The 18,167-nt window shown below is 39.2% G+C and overlaps 1 protein-coding gene across 1 annotated transcript; it reads right to left on the reverse strand.

Annotated features, from left to right (window-relative positions):
* Positions 1-9,558: 9,558 nt before the first annotated feature.
* Positions 9,559-17,671, reverse strand: abtb1 (ankyrin repeat and BTB (POZ) domain containing 1). The gene is made up of 12 exons (XM_073470414.1): positions 17,414-17,671; positions 15,874-15,936; positions 15,718-15,773; positions 15,420-15,564; positions 15,152-15,311; positions 14,976-15,021; positions 13,672-13,788; positions 13,383-13,495; positions 13,190-13,288; positions 12,921-13,088; positions 11,516-11,716; positions 9,559-10,761 (listed from the first exon to the last, which is right to left on the reverse strand). The coding sequence occupies exons 1-12, from the start codon at positions 17,467-17,469 to the stop codon at positions 10,555-10,557; spliced, it is 1,431 nt and encodes a 476-aa protein (XP_073326515.1). The 5' UTR covers positions 17,470-17,671; the 3' UTR covers positions 9,559-10,554.
* Between the last annotated feature and the right edge of the window lie 496 nt (positions 17,672-18,167).

The raw sequence follows: 18,167 nt of genomic DNA on the forward strand, positions 1-18,167 counted from the left end.
GCAGCAGTTAGCTACTCTGGTAATATGCTGCCCCTATTTTTTGGGGCGTATGATGTCAACAGGTGGCCAAGGCTTACATTTTGCACTTGTAAATGAGTGGTGAAATGTGGTCTACCCAATCAAAGTGAGTTTTCACAACCTGGCAACCCAAAAATCAAAATAACAAATGTATTCATATAGATCATAGATTGAATCTAACAGCATATTTCACAATATATCTGTAGTGTGTCAACATGAAATACGTCTAATCTCATCCAGTGCAGCCAAATAAATGTTTTCGTACGTCTGAGCCTTGTGTGTGTAGTTCAACGTCGGGTGAATGGACTTAATCTGGACATTCAGCCATGCCAAACAGATGGCACGGACACGTGTTTGTATATCATCCATTGCAGGTGAAGTGTCTCTCTAGGAGTATCAAGACATGTGTCCACAGATACAAACCACAGTGGGTTTATTGGAAGGTCAGCCATGAGTCATGTGAGTCATGATATTTTACAGAAATCATCATGAACTGTTAGCAGTTACACCCCAAGATCAACTTTTACTTGGCTGTTGTTTCAGAAACAGGAAGTGAGGACATGTTGACTCAAGTTTAGATGTACCATTTTTTAGTTCATAAAATCATTATGCAATTTTTAAAAAAATGCTCTCAAATCACATTACAGGGAAGAACACATTGTTCCTCTGTTCCTTATTTTTATGCTGTTTGCTTTTACTTGCACATTTCCTCATTAGCCTTAGAAGCAACATCTCATGCCAATCTTCTAAAGCAAATTGTATTTCAAAGCCGCCGAGTCTCCTTGAGTTAGCGTTGGTCTCTCCCTGCAGAGAACAAAAGCTCAGTCAGCAGGACAACTGCTTTCTGATGCCCGAGGGCGAAATGGCCAGGAAACAGGAAAGTGACTGAAAAAAAAAACTGCAAGTTTGGACGCTGACTGTTTGTAACTGTGACAAAAACCAACCTTGAATCTAAAGTAGCTGAACAAACACAGGGGGGAGAGAGCTTTATCTAACTTGTGTCGAGTCACAACAGCGGGCATGCTCACAGAGTAAACATCCTCAACAGTTTGATAAAGGCATGTTTGTAACGATTAATGGGGAACAATGTCAGTTTTTATGACTCTCATTATCATGTTTGCAGACTGTTTTGTGACCGTAGGAGTATAAGCTTGTATCTGACTTTTTAGAAAATGAGTTATTCATATGAAGCTGTTCTTTGACAGAGTATCAATATTTTTTGTAGGTTTATTTGGACTTTTGTGCATTAATTCAATTAAAGTTGTATCTCTAAAGTCTTTCTCTAACTTAGCCCTACAACGTTTCAACGTTTTGCTATCATGCTAGTAGTAATCAAATGAGTTTGTTTCTAAAATTAAAAGATAAGTTCACCCAAAAATAAAAAATTCTGTCAACATCTAGCCAACTCACCCCCATGCAAAGTTTTTGTAGTCCACAAAACATTTCTGGAGCTTCACAGGAAAACAGAGTTGCAGCATTCTCCTAAACAACGGATGTAGATGGGGACTTGTTTTTAAATGCAATGAACAACAGAGAAACAGAAAATGGCTCCATAAAGCTCATCCAGCGCAATCCAAATCTCTGGAAGCCCCTGAAATACCAAGTTGATTTGAAAAGACTTTATTTCCACCTTTGACGCACGTAAGATGGGGTTGGCGCTAACACTTTTAGCTTAGCAGCTAAGCTACAGTGAGGCTTTTGGATTTAAAAAGGGTGTAAACAACATCTTCTCAAATCAGTTTGGGATCTAGGAGACTTGTGTTGGATGAGCTCTATAATGCCATTTTATGTTTGTTTTAAAAGTCCCCATCTACTTCAGTTGTTTAGGCGAACGCTGCAACACTGGTTTGCTGTGAAGCTCCAGAAATGTTTTGCGGACTACGAAAACTTCATGTGACTTTCCATCGGCATGAGGGTGTGTAATGACTGAATTTTCATTTTAGGGTGAACTGAATCCTTTAAATTGTTGCGTGAACCAAGTATGGTGTGACAATCTTTTCAGTAAAAAAACAAAAAAAGATAAGTAAGACTTAATTGTAAAATTTTCCACAAATGCATTGCTTTCTGTTTGCTCAAGACCTTTTAATCCCAAGGTCATGATTAGTCATCCATGCCTGATTGTTTACATTTAAAGCGTTCTTGTGCCAGAGGTTGTTGTTCTGGATAGATTTAGCCTGTCTTTTGTTAGAGGTCTGTCTAAGGACAGACCAGTCACATGGTAACGGTGTAATCCTGTCTCACATGCAGACGCTGTTTGGATCTATCTGCAGAGCTGGCCGTGTTCTCTACTGGCAACCTTGTGACTCACCTCGGGCGGGGCATTACATTGCATTATACACAAATACACAAACAAGGTGGACACATGATGAAGGATAAAGGGAAGACTTGTGAAAAATAAAACCACAGTAAAATGACCTGCAGCATGGGATGCATTGTTCCTGCTCCTGTGATCTGCATGCTCATTGGCCGGATATTAACTTGGCTTTCTCTTTGAGCGAGAGAGAGAGCCCACAGTCTTTGACAAAGCTGACTAATAAGACCACTGCTTGCTCGCTTCCTTGCTTGTCTGTGTCCTGCTTGCTAATACTTCAAGGGAAGCACGTAAGGCTTAATCCCATATTACCGTGGCTATGTTAAGTGTAAGCATCTGACTGTCACACACTTCCAAGAGGAGCCCCCACGCAGAGCCAGGAGATAAACAGAATTCCTGGTTGATAAGCTTGAGCTGCAATCAGTGTTTCTGAAACTTTATAGGCATCCTCAGCAAGCTGCCTGCATGACACCACAGTGGTAATGTGGGGGGGAAAGTGACCGGCGGCTGACGCTGAAGCCCTCTCATTTCAAGACAATCCTATAAAGAGATCTTCTTGGCGGGAATCTATCATTCAGTTAGGTGCGTGTGTAGTCATTACTGTGCCATGTCTTACATAATGACTGGCTGGGATGACACAACACTGGCTCATGTCTGTCTAATGAAATGTAAACGCAAGGCGGTCCGTGATGTCAAACTAGGACTGAAACTACAGCAAACGATGCCAAAACAATCAATCTATATGTTGTGTTTGTCATACAGTGTTGTTTATTTTAGGCATGTTGGACCATGGAAATTGGTGTAAGATGGCGCGAAGGAGTTAGAGAGAGAGGCAGAGCTTTGCAGGTCAGTCTCTAGCTAAGTATGGGCTTACCTCTCTCTCTCTCTCTCTCTCTCTCTCTCTCTCTCTCTGCTGGTAATCCCCAACTAATAGCAAATTAGGATAATGGCAGTGACAGCCGCCGAGAGTTATGTCTTCCTTCACCTGTGAGAACATATCAATACTCAGGGACAAGGTCACAAATGTGTACGTCTGAGCATGAGTTATAACACCTTTGAGAAGAAAATGTAGCGTTGAAAGTACAGACGGTATTGTAGAAATACAGTGTCGGCTCCCGTAACAGACCATCTAACTGTTGAAGACAATTTAATGTCAATTCATTTTTTAATTTCAGTGTTATTTTAGGCATTTTTATTCCAATTTGTGACACCTATGTTTGAGTTTCTTTGATTTTGTCACAAAAACATCCCTGTCTCCTTTTTATTTGACTTTCTTTTATGCTTCGTTCTCATTTATAAAACTCAGAGAACTGTGCTCGGACTCTGCAAATGCGAAAATGGCAAATAAAGTTAGTCGAATTAGAATTAAAAGCTGTGCAATGATATATGATTGTCTTATTACTGATTCAGCCATGTGCAAGCAGCGTTTTAAATTTGTAGTTCAATGCACTTGTACTTTGAGGGTAATTTATTTGTCAAAAAAAAGAGAAAAAACACAGTAAACAAAGTTAAAGATAGATTTGATTGGTCGCATTTTTTTTTTTACATTGTACAGTGTCCTGTAATAATGAATGATGTCTCTGTCTCAGCCACTCCGCCCCCCTATCACTTGTTTCTGCACTATGTAACCTCAGTGAGGTCAGGTTGGGAGGGCTTGTTTACTTCAAGATAAAAGTTTTCAACACATAACATTATTGTGACGTAATGAGTTTTTTTTGTAGTTAGCGCCTGAATTAATTACAGACCTGGGATGTGTATTCACGACAGTGGTGTTGCACTCAGACACTGTGGGGGGCGCCAAATCGCACAAAATGGCATTTTCAACATAATGTTGCTTTAAAGCACATTTTGCTTATAAGACTTCTGTGAGATTTTGAATACAGGACTTGTAGTATTTTTACACTGTTGTATTGCTACTTTTACTTAAATATCCGAATGCTTCTCTCGCTACTGTTGCAAAGTAACTAGACACATAGCTGTTAAGCAAATGCAACACAGCTCATGTTATCAGCTTTATGTTCAACCACCTGCAGCCTTTTCCATCTGTTCCAAATGTAATGAATCCTACATGTGAGCCACATATACAGCAACATCAGCATGTTCCTGGAAAGACGGGCGGACAGATGGTAAGAATGACACAGCCCTGCGTGATCTGGACACGCCATCCACTGTATATAACGCCTGATATATAGAATTCATAAGGAAACTCCAAAAGCTAAATGGAAGAAATCAAAAACATAAGTTTGAATGGAGGACCAGAGAGACTTTTCTTGTAAAGGGGAAATAAAATCCTCAAAAGAACAAGGAAGAAGAAAACAGTAAGACCAGAACCAAAACTCACAGTCAGACCAACACCTAGACAGATAATAACCTTTGCTGTAAGGATGTGACCAACAAGCAGAAATAGAGCTATTTCTCCATTTGTCTGGTATATTTCTGCCACTGCAGATTCTTGTATGAGGAGAGACAGTGTCACAGAGATGTCTCAATGAGTCACGCAGAAGCATGAGCCAAGAGCCAAGAGTTTTACCCTTTCCTGCCCTCGTCAAGATTTTGTTCAGCACAAACACATGGAAACCATCAGCGCGTAATAAAGCTTTTTAAGGACGTTACTGGACACATGACAAAAGTACTGCATGAGTCATAACTTCAACAGAGAAAAAAATAAAATGTAACTGTTTTAGTAAAGTCACTGTCTTCTGTAAAAGAGGCTGCAACTAAAAGAAACTGAATGCATGCCAGTATGTTTAAATCCATTTTAAAAAGGACACGATCATTTGAATCACAGCTGAAGCGTTACTCATGAACACCACGGGTCACATTGGATTATTTGGTGTCATTTGCGTGAGAACATAGAGGATGCATGAATTTCATGCCATTTTACATGTGACTCTTTTTAATTATATAATTCATGCCAGCTGAATATGTCAATCATTAACATTAAAAACAATGCCAGTAATGTTAGGACTTTATTATGAGATATGATATGGCTTCACTTGTAAAGGAGAAAATAGCATCACAAAGGGCAAAGGGACAATCTGATTAATTGCTTGACAGGCAGCAAAGAGTGTTTTTGCTACAGAGCCAAGATCTAAATAGATTTAGTCGTGTTCACGGACAACAAAAGAGTTGTGCAATCATGGTGGACAAACAAGATTAAGAGTCAACAGTCTGATGTTGGCACTAGATGAAAAGTCAGGATAGTTTAAGTAATAATAAATCAGTCTGAGGAGCACATGGTAATAGGGTGCGGGGGGAAAACAAATCAGCTATTCAAATACAAATATACAAATTCATCCTCTGGAGACCATGAAAGTCTGTACCAAAATTTAGTGCCATTGAATTGAGTAGATGACACCCTGGATATCAACACCAAATTAATGGCAGTCTACAGAATAGTTATATTAGTATTACACTTCAAATCAAAAGATTGCTCCTCAGGAGACTATGAATGTCTGTGCAACATTTAACACATTTATCCTAGACGTCACAGCGAGAGGCGACCAATTAACATGCATCTTTACCTTAAATAAAATAACAGATTTCTCTGGGTTTGAAGAACAGAAATAAATGACTTGAGACACAACTTGGAAGTTTACGACTTGACTTGAGACTTGATGACAACATGATATGATTTGTCTGCTGGCTCAATCTTTTGCCAGATGGCAGCAGGTTGAACAGACTGTGGCTGGGTTGGGTGTCATCTTATAGTATCCTTTGGGCTCTGTGCAGATATCTCACCAATGTTGCTGAGGCTCCGTGGATGAGTACCAATGATGTTCTGGACGGTTTTAATCACCTGCTGTAGAACATAGTAAGTATAGCCATTTAGACGTTTTCATGTGGAAATTTGACATATTACATCTTTAATCTAAATCTGTCAGTAGTTGTTGTGATAGGTGTTATTGATACGTTCTTCAACTAAATGAAACACTCCTGCTCCCACCGCCCATTACACTAACATCACAACGCCGCTGTTGTTCGAATCATCTGCCCCCTCCAGTGGTTGCCAGTTTTGTTGCACTAGCTAATGTTGCAAATGCTAGCTAGCAAGCAATAATGTTGGTAACACTGCTAGCAAATGTTAACATTGCTAACAGTAGTTAGCAAATGTTAACATTGCTAACAGTAGTTAGCAAATGTTAACATTGCTAACAATAACTAGCTATGGTTAACATTGCTACCACTAGCTAACAAAAACTTTGCAGACGCTAGCTTACGTTAGTGTTGCTAATGTTATGGCAGTACAGTATGCTGGGTGCAGACTGTAGAACTCAGCCATTTTTTAAAAAATCCACAAACTACCGATGGCTACTGTTGATCCTTGACGAAACACAGATACTGTGATACCAGCGACGTTATACTGTTGGCATACAAACCAAAACCACCTGTCAGAATTCTTACAGAGATGAACAAAACAATAATTTTGGACCTGACAAACATTTTAAAATTAGTGATTCATAATCATGATAATGATTATTTAATAAGTATAAGAGATCATTTTATTCTGCACCTTTCTACAAGCTCTGTAGATGTATTATAAAAAAAAAAGATTTGTCTGCATAAAAATGTTATCAATTTGACCTTTAAGTCTGGAATGTGGTGGATTGGCTGACATTGCAATCCTTACACAGCTAAAAAAGCCTTAGAGTAAACTGACCTTTTAAAGTCAAATTTAGCTGACAAAGTCCTCCTTTCAACCTGATCCAGCGTTCACAGTTTATTCGCTCTGTCCCCGCTCTGACTTGGGGCCGGTGTAGAGGTGTACAGACGTTGAATGGGATCTAACTGAGGCACCAAGCTGCCATCATAGAAAGGCTGGTTTGACTTGTAAACACAGTCTCCATGGAAATTACATAATGAAAAATATAACTTGTTCCTGTACAGAGGATAAATATCTATTTGACCACGCTGTGTACTGACCGTCTGAAACCCAATAAACTGGACTTTCCCACCCAGGACCAAAACCACACCGAGTTGCTTAGCACCAACCACAAAACATTTGTAAAAGAAGCTTGCTGGGGTAATAACTAATTGTGATGTTTACTCTTGTCTCTTTCAACATGTAAGCCTTCAACAGACTGGGCTGAAAGCCAAGGGTTTTGTTGTCTAAAGGATGGCCTCTGTGTTTTCGGTTGAACTGCACTTTAATGTGCCCTAACAGCGGGCCTGCTCCACAGTGTACTCCCTGTTGGGACGTGAGCTTTACCCAGTGTGCTGAACCTCAGGGCTCCATTTAGGTGGTGTACAGCTTTGTCTGAGACTCTTTGAAATGAGAGTGATGGAGCCCACAGGGACGCCGATTATAAACCACAGCACAAGTACACTGACACACACATCTAAATCATGCCTAACATGTAACAGTACCTCACTATTTACTGCCCTTCTCCACACCTTTGTGGACTTGTGATGAATGAGAGATTTGAAAAATGGACAACTGTCAAACAGTCCCATTCAGAGAGCGTTCCCATTCAGAGACCTGGGTGACGGATTTATTTGTTTCCCACAATGCAAAGAGAGAGGTGTGTTTCGTCTAAGACACTGCCATTCTGTGTGATGCAAGGCAACTCACCACTACCACTGTCATGATAAGCTGAGAAATGGCGCCATCTTAAGGCTCCTTTATACACTTAATGCAAGGTGTTCCTCAGACTCACAGCTAACTAACTAACTAACTAACTAATGATACAAATGGAAGAAAACCTTTAATTATTTCAGTTTCATTCCACTAATTGCTGAATAAACACATAACATAAAACTTGCAGTGTGTGCCTTTTTCAGGTGTATTTTGGAGGTAAAATAGTGGTTAAAGAAAAAGAAAGAACGGTCCACAGCCATGCAAGCAGCTAACTATGACAATGCTAACAAGCTGTAGTCTAGCTGTTGATTCACCACTTAGCTAAGCATCTTAGTTAAGCATGTGAGCATTATGATATTTGCTTATTAACACAAAAGTATATTGTGTTCTTTTTCACTTTACATTATGATTAATAAGTTTAATACGTTTAGTAAATGGTTTGTATCATACTGTAATGTGTGTTTTCAGACGTTAATTACTTGATTTCTCAACTAGCCTGTACGCTAACATTACCCCCCACTATAGTATAGATACCCGTCAGTGGAGGGAGGATAACAGTCCAGTAAAACACAGTTGTAATATAAAGTCTCTTCTTATGAGTTCATCGACAAATATTGTTTTTTGTAATATAATAATTTCCCACGGGATAAATAAACCAGACTGATCTATTCAATTATTATTATTATTATTATTATTATTATTATTATTATTATTATTATTATTATTATATTTATTCACATTTTAAAAGTAACTTTGTCATTGTCATTATTTTTATTGCTTTCTTTTATTCTTCATCTTTTCTTCTTTTAACTATTAATTTTATTTCAATTGGTGTGCATAAGTCTCTAAATCCATTTTCGTTTTCTTTATCTCCCTTTTTTAAATCACTTTAGCTCGCTAAAGCACTTTGAATTGCATTTTGATTTGTTGAATGGTGTTATATAAATAAACTTTGATTGAAAGTTCTATCTTATAGCCTAGCTTGGCTAATAACTGCTTAAAAATGTCTGCTTACAATCAATAATATGTTTTAAAACCATTTATTAAATGTTTATAGAGTGCTTATGAATGCGACATACAGAGGAGGACGTTGTATCCATACAGCTATACAAATATTAATTTTGGTCGTATATTAAGGGCCAGACAAAGAGATGTGAGATGAGTCACTGTTTTGATGGCTGCCACTTTGACTTCACAGAAAATAAATGACTTGAGACTCAACTTGGAAGTTTAAGACTTGACTTGAGACTTGATGACAACATGATATGATTTGTCTGCTGGCTGTCAGTATTTCACTATTTAAAAGTGATGAAGAAGGAGTATTTTTTTTTTTTACTTTACTTCCAACTTGATACAACTTATGACTTGATTGCACTTGACTCTGATGTCAAAAGGATCTTCAGAGTCATCATAAATCATGCAGACATTCAGAACCATGACTGTCTGTACTAAATATTATGGTAATCTATCTACTGGTTGGGATATTTCAGTCCGGACCAAAGTGGTGGACGGACCCACAGGCTCACATTGCCATCCCTAGAACCTTGCTGCTATCCAAAAATGTCATGAAGAATTATAAAGGAAGTAAAAGCAAGTCAATTTCATGAATACACTCAAAGTTCATGAGATATATTGAATAAGACACCACTCGTGTTTGCAATACCACGTTTAATTGCCAAAACCAAAAGCAGTAATATATCTACTTTTATAACAGCAGGTTGAGACTGAGTAATGGGAGATATTTTGAAATAAATAAAAACAAATTTCCTCTGTTGATGGTGGATTTTACATGCAAACAATTTTGTAACAGCTTTACTTTCTTTTGCACACACGAGGCAAGAAAGGTTCGCTGTCATACAAGGCAGCACAAAATATATCTTTCCGTTTCAAGTTTAAACAAAAAGACAGGAATAAGGTACGTCAGAGGCTGACAAGTGTTCACGGTAGAGGAATGTTACAGGTTGAACAGTAAGCAGAAGCATTGCCACCATATCCAACATAAAAGTTAAATGCTTCTGCACATGAATTATATCATAAAATTATAATCTATGTAACTTCAAATAAGAAGTTAGATGTTCAAAATATTTTTTTGGATGAAGTGGCATAATGTGCTGTTCGTCTTTTTACACATAGTCTTCAGGTGCATGTCAGTATATAAGCAAGTACTTGTTTAGCTTTGTTTGAGCATAAAAATAAAATGTCATGTGTTCCATGTGAGGGCTGGTGCTGAACCTTATTGGGCAAAAGTACATTTAAAAAGAGCCAAATCAGCAGCTAGTCTAAAATCTACCAGCTACAAATAATTCCTAAAGTAAATTCAAACATGCGCAATTGAGCGATGTTTTGTTCCAAGTACATAATCCACAGCTCCCTCAAAACCTTAATTGCCAATATCTTTTAGCAAATGTCATTCAAAGAAACTCTGAATAAAACAAACACAGCTTTCTCTGAATATTTCCCTGTAACATAAGAGCATTCTTTGAAAATATATATCCTTTACATTATGCTGTTAATAAAACCTACAAACATACAGATACATATGTTTTTTGACCAGAGACTTTTGCACCACGCCCCCTTCCAAATCACCCACCTTAAAATCCTCAAACTCTGCAGTAGCTGCAGCCACAAATCACACCCTGCCGACCCCTCAGCAGTCAAGATTAATGCTGCAGAGCAACTCTTCCAGGGCATCCAGCTTCTGATTGGCCTCCCCGATGGCGCTGTAAGTCTGCACGTTGCTGGCGATGTGGTAGCGGATGTCGTCCACCAGGGGGACGGAGTCGGTCGAGTGTCGGTGCTCCACTGTCTCGGCGTCCTCTTTGATGATCTCGGCAAACTCGGCCTGCTCCACTAGCTGCAACAGACAGGTTAAACAGGTAACACAGGTGTAGGTATTTATCCTGAGGGGCTACTGACAGACCAGAACATTCACAATGTCGACCTCAGGTCAATACATACAACACCAAATTATTACATAACGTCAGAGGTCCGTCTTACTCTAACCTTTGGTATAATGGTAGTGATAGATGTGCTTAAGTGGCAAACTTCTCGTGACTAGTGTATTTTTACTTGTTTAGGCTCTTTATGCTGCTTTTGTAATCCACTTTATTGATCTGGTTTTGATGTATTATGAGTTGTGATGCAGTTTTACACGACTTAAAACCAACAGCAGACATTTCATTAACTAGTTCATAACCAACAAGCTCAGTTTGTGTTTTTTAGAATCTAGACCCTCTATTGGCGCTTGTCCATACACGTGCTGGCTGCGCATGACTTGATTTGACTATCATCAAAGAATAGCCGCTAACAAAGTTCTGCTTATTTGGTTGTAAACACGTTTTGTTTCATATAAATTCTTCACAATATAAGTCTCCTGTTATTTTGTTATTTAAAGGCTTTATTATGAAGCAGCAAAATCAGGAAATGTTAGCAGATATCTGAAAGGACAAACAGGGACTACAAAAAGAAGCTACAAATGCTAAGCTACAAAATTACATGGAGGTGGGAGCACAGAGAGACGATTTGTTTTGGCTCCAATACTCTTATGTATGTTATGTAGACAAAATCAACCCACCATCTACTGTCGACACAGAGACACGGACACTCACCCGATCAATTATCTTGGCCATGAACTCTGCGCAGTGGTCCTCCAGCCGAGACAGACGGAAAAGCTTTGCAGTCTTCCACATGAACACAATGTTGTCCTCACATATAGTCTTAGCGAGCGTCTTCCCACAGAGGCGCTTCAGCCCCGGCAGCAGATACATGTCAGCTACGCACAGCAAGTCATACACGTTCTCTGTTGTTGGCTGGACATAAAAGAACATCCAGTCAGCTGTCAGACAATAATGATTAGCATTCATGTTACATTACTATTATTATTAAAGGGGTTTTCATGTGCCCTGTGGTCCCTTTAACCTCAAAATGAAACCAGTTTACTGGCTTATTATTTCTTGTTTAGATCTTTGATACTGTGGTACCAAAAAAGTCACCATCCTAATGGAAACGGCTCAGACAGACTGTCCTATTCAAAACAATTTGCACTCTGAAATTCAAGTTTAAATGGATATGGACACTGATATCAACATGTGTACACACACTCTTTCTCCAATGCATTATCCTTACGACTGAGCTGCGTCTTTTCTTGCTTTTTCTACATGAGGTTGGTCCCATCCAATGTATAGTAAATATTTTGTTTGTCACATAGGTGAAGGATGCAAACATGTCAGAATGACACACAAAAAAACAAAAAGGTTTTTTTAAGGGTGTGCATTCAGTTGCATGTGGTGAGACTGAATCAAAACAGTAAAGATGCGGGCCGGAGAACCAAAATGATATGCTACGTTATGTTATTATCGTTCTTGTAACTATATATATTTTGTAACTATTAATTAACCATCTTTTATGAACACTGGATTTGGCCACAGTAAGCCCCGCAACCCCCCGAAAGGGGGGATAAAGCGGCAACATTCCCGCGACCCTCACGGATATAGCAGTCAAGAAAATGAACTGAACTGAACTAATTAACCATCTTTTTTATGCATTCATAAAATTAAAAATTAATTTCCTGTACGTTAATCATGTAATTTCTATAACTTTGTGATATCTTAACATTACTGTATTTGGCGAAGGCTTTAAATAAGCCCACCAGGTTTTTTCTCTTCCTGCAATGTATATTATTTGTTGTCTTTGTTATTTTGCGTGTTTTTTTAAATTGTGCAAAAATAAATAAAACTACAATGGGTTGTTATTCATATTAATTGTAGCTGCTTTAGGTTTAAACTTGTGAAATAGCACCCCTGAGCCTTCACACGCTTATTTTTTTGCAGGTTCATGCCAGGCAGTAGGAAACCAGTTTGTCACTAATTGGTCTGTAAAGGTGTTCTGTTTCACTATCTTTTCACGACTTCTTGACTGGTAGACTGTCGAGCAACTGTTTGTTTTTTTTCTTTTAGTTTGTATCCCTGATAAACAATTTCAAAAATTCATGTCAGACAGAAAATGTGCACTCACCTCTGTGTAATCGGTGTAGATGTAATACATGATGTGGATAAATATATCATGGGAAATGTTGTGTAACGTAATGACTGGGGTGCTGGGCTGGGACTGCAGCAGCTCTCCTTCACTGAAGTGGTCCTCCAGTAAGGCTTTAAAATAATCACTGCGTCCACAGAAAAATGCCTGGGGACACAAACAGTAAAGCTCTAATATCCATTTGAGTGACAGGACGGGTGGGTTTGTGTTGTGACTGAGGAATGGTGTGTGAGCTTTGTAATTCGTACCTTATGACACAAGAAATCGTAACCATCGACCCTGAAGCAGATGTCAGGATAGGTTGGGAAGCGGTCGACTCTGTTAAAGGGAAGTTCGCCAAATCCAACCTTGGGAGAATCAACAGAAAAAGTCAACATGGGCTACACTGTTATTGGAACAGCTATAGAATAGTTTAATTTCCTTGATTTTTCATGTCCTTACTCTTAGTTCAGTGGGAAGTGCACAGTCTGCTAACTGAGCCATTTCCTCCTGAAGTTGACAGGTCTGAGGCTCCAGGCTGAGAACCTTCACACAGATTCCTGGCTTGTTCGACACTGGTATGAGGAAATAAAATTAAAAAAACAAAAAACAGACAGACGTCAGACAGATGTGAAAAACAAAAGTCAAACCAACCTCCAGAAAAAACGGTTTAATGAGACTGGTTGACAAGCTGTGTCTATTACATAACATGTATGAGAAGTGTAAATGTGAACCAAGAGTAGTGTCTTACCAAATTCATACACCTGTTTGCATTTATTCTCCAGCGCCTCTATGAGATCTGCCATTTTGCACTGTTTAGCTAGTCGTCTCGAGTCCTCCACAAGGCTTATATCAATATCCATTCGTCCTGTATAAAAATGAACAATGAGTTGGGACCTTTTACACTCACGTTTTTATTTCAATGTATCTTTTCCTGAACAGGAGCACACATACAGTAGACCAGTATGAGCATGGTTGTGTGTATGTTATGAAAAAATGTTACATGACTGCATTAAATGTGTTCATGATGTTGGACTTAATGCTCAGTATCTAGTATTCTTTTGAACTACAGCCTCCTACTTTAGACCCTGTGTTAAAGCCATGGACGTACAGTATCATAAGAACTAGATACAGTGTCAGAAGCAGAGCCCCATTTATTTCTATGAATCAGACCCCTCTTTTTTTAAAAGGGGTTTATGGGGAAAACGCTTTTTGGGCCACAGGGACTTCTAGTTGAGCTCTCGACTAACTTGAATGGGGATAAAATTATTTAATTGTGCGGCTCTTCTATACTTTCCAAATGCTATCAGTCCAAATGGATTAACTTATGATCGTGAGTCATTTTGCGGGGGTTGTGACGCTCAAAAAAAAATGTATCCACCATTTAACATCCGCTTCCTTCACAATGAAAGATTATGGGCAAAGTCTTTTTGGGTCACAGATTGGCTACTGTGTCAAATTGGCTTCAAAGCCCAGCACACTTCCAGGGGGCTTGGTTAAGGCCAGTACGCTTGCATAGCTGGCTTGCTAGCATTCCTCATTAAAAGCATATTTTTTCAAGTGCGTCTTAAAACCTTAAAAAAACCTCCCATTCAATTAGTTGCTTGCTGAAGTAATTTCCCCTCCTCATATTGGCTGTGAAAAGTTCCCTGCCTCCAGTGAAAGTGAAGGGCGGATGAAAATCAAGAGTCATGCATAAATGCATTCCAAAGTTCAGCTTGACTTAATATGATGCTCCAGCAGTCCAGTTTGACTTCATCAAATTAAGATGGGAAGATGCGTTAGTGAGTTACAATATCTTTAATGCAAAAATGTTTCCTTGCTGAGCTGCAGTGCAGGGACAGAAACAAGTAGCAGGGATTTGGTACAAAAAAGACGAATTTTGGATGGATACATTGCGTTTAAACTGGAATGTATATTGCAAAGAAAATGAAATGTGGATTTTTGTCCACCATCCCTTACATAAGGATGGGGTCTCTTTACAGGCCAGTATGAACAGGAAGCATAATTACAGCAAGAAAAAGAAGAATATATGCAGTTCTAATACACACCCACCTGTGTAGAAATATTGTAGGATGGCTCCAAAGGCTGCAGGGTTGACCTGAAATCAGAACCACGGTTATCCATACCAGTATAAACACATACGCCTGTATTTTTGTATATTAAACATGCCCATCAAACAGCACACAGCAACAAAAAAATCAATTAACCACAATTCATGTTTTATCTACCAAAGGGTGTTTGAGGGTGATCAGGTTCTTCCCTTTCCATTTGCTCTCAAACATGTCAGTGAAGTACTCCGAGCGTGCGCTGAGAACACATCGGTGGGCCGTGAATATTTGTCCGTGGACCAAAAACTTGACGTCGCTGTGTTGACCCTGCTCCAACAACCTGAAGCGTGTACACACAAATGATTGGATTACAGAGCAAACTGTAAAGATGCTATACTGTGCTCAATTTCCTGCTACTAAAACAGCTGTGTAAAGGAATGACCCTCACATGTGCAGGAAGTAGTTAAAATCATCCCGCTGCATCGCACGGATGCTGACACACTTATAGTCTTTGAGCAGGCGTCTTACGGAGTCGCTCAGACAGCCGTACATACACCTCTCGCCATCGAACGTGTTGGCTTCACACTTGGCACCTGAAAGCAAAGATATATTTTAAAAGTCTACAATTACACTACAGAACATTTCAGTGCCATCATAATGACATCATAATGACATCAAACTAGAACAGTTTTAACATTTATTATGCTTGCATTACTTCCAGTCAGCCAGTAAAATGATAGCCTTACCACTAGCCAACAGGTACTGGACCACCTCCTCATGGCCACAGAGACAAGCATAATACCTGAAACAAAAGAGACAACACAACACTCACGTATTAAGCTGTCAGGATAATGATGCAGTGGTAGCCATAGAAGTAGACTGTTTGACTAACTGGTACTTACAACGGGGTGCTGTCCCATTTATCTCTTACATTGAGGTCCACATCTCTTTGTTCAACAAGGTATCTTAGAGAGGAAAGAAAACAAATGAGTGGTTACAGTGCTGTGGTGGAGCTCATTTATTCAAAACATCATCTATAGGTTGATTTGTAAGTCATTATCTACCTAAATGTACTGTATGTAGAGCGTTGACTCACTTTAAATGTATATAAATGTATGTTTTTTTATAATAACATATGTTTTGTTTTTTTTTATCTTGAAACTAACGTTCATATGTATGTGACATGTCATGTATATTATATTGTATGTGTTGTATGTCAAGTGTAGACCCCTGGAAGATTAGCTGATTGCCGTAGCATCTGCTAATGGGGATCCTATACATAAACAAATACATTTTACATATCTGATGTAGAAAAGCTGCAAATCCTCACATTTAAAGGGGCACTATGTAGTTTTGGAGGAGAAATTCAAACTATTTACAATATTAATGAGGTAATAATACAAACTCAGAAATATTTGTTTATTTTCCATAACTGAATAAACAAGCTGTTCTCAGAGGAAAATCAGGTCCCCAGAACACTGTTGGAAGGTAGAAAAGTGGCAGGGTCCGCCAAATATAAACAAAGTAAAACAGTATGAAACAGTTTGTTTATTCAGTCATGAAAACAAAGAGAGTTTGTTTACTTGTTTTTTTTTTACGGCATTAAAAATATCATTCAATGAAGATCTTTCTCTTCTGATTAAAACTACATAGTGCCCCTTGAAGAAGCTGGACCCTGCAATTTTTTAATATTTTGGCTTGAAAAATGCCTCGAAATAATAATCAAAATAATTTGCACTTAAATTTCAACTTGCAGCTCCACTGATGCTGAAACAAGTATTGCTGTGCAAACTATGTTTTCATCAGGACAACATTAATTGAAACACTTTTTAACTGATTTGACATATATAACGTGTCATAGCCTTCAGTGCTGCAGAAATGGACGCTGCAGCCTGGGACTGAGTTGAGCTGGGCAAGTTTTGACTTATTATGACTTGTCTTGACTACAATTACAGCTCTTCCACAAACAGCAGGACACACCTGTCTGTCCCACAGCAGAGGACAGGACATACCAAAGTCAACATGTAAAAGCTGCATAGCTGGCAGCAGCAAATGCTCCACATATCCTCCTGTTAAGCATCCGACAGTGACAGGACTGCAGCATGCCAAGTTATCTCACCTACGTTGCATCTGGAAACTGAGCAGCTGACCGACATGTTAGCTAAAGTTACCAGCTGGCTCATCAAAGCTAATGTTAGCAACCCTGCCTTCCGTGTTTACCTCCCATTTATTTACCAAAACACTGCAGTTAGATGTGCGTTTAGCTCCGGACAGCAGTCCAGAGCAGGCCAAATACATAATTGTAGGCTAATGTTTTCACATTACTGAGCACAGCAGGAATTGACAACATCGCTGTAGCCATGTAAAGTGAGTTAAATGAGCTTTTAGCACACAGGCAGAGACAACCAAGCCAAAAACAACGTCAGCTGAGCCGTCGGTTACCTGACTCTACAAATGTCGCCCTTTCTGCAACTAGAAAACAAGTCGTACACGTCCATGATCCCCGCGGTGTTTTCGGTCCTCTGTAATGCATTGAGACGGCCTGTCTGCCGGACAGGTGGACGATGGGTCGGCGAAGCTTCAGAGTTTGCTCGGTGAGAAGTGAGAAGTTCGTGTTCTTGCTGGCACACCCTCGTCTTGCACAATTGTTGACAGGCTCGGTCGGGTCTTCACTGTTTTGGTCGAAGAGGTCCGGCGGTCACGTGACTAGGTAATGTCTGCTTCACTTGGAGCGGAGAATATCGGTAAACTGACGACGCTTCACAAGACGGCGGACGTTCATCATTGTCATCCACCACAAAGTTATTTACATCGAATGAACATGAACCGTAGAAACATTGACTTAATATGGCGAATTAGCTGTCGTTTCACACAGCATTCATGTCACTTGCAGGAGTAGCAGCTCATAATAACAACTACGGGAAGTGGAAAATCCGAGCTCACTTGAACGCAGCACACGTCACTGTGCTTTATCGACCTAAAATGTGTCACCGGCTGTTTACTACGATAAAACTACATCAAAACACCTCATCTTTCATTACTCTTTTTTGGTTTTCTTTTGGTTCCATCAAAATGTTAAAAACTCGGAATAATAACATGTTTAATTGCCACATTTGACATATATAAAAATGCTATACACATTCTGCCCCAAATTGTTCCTCTCACTGGGGTCAGACAAGTACAAACCACATACTGT

This window comes from Pagrus major, chromosome 7 (assembly GCF_040436345.1).
Source record: "Pagrus major chromosome 7, Pma_NU_1.0".
NCBI lineage: Eukaryota > Metazoa > Chordata > Actinopteri > Spariformes > Sparidae > Pagrus > Pagrus major.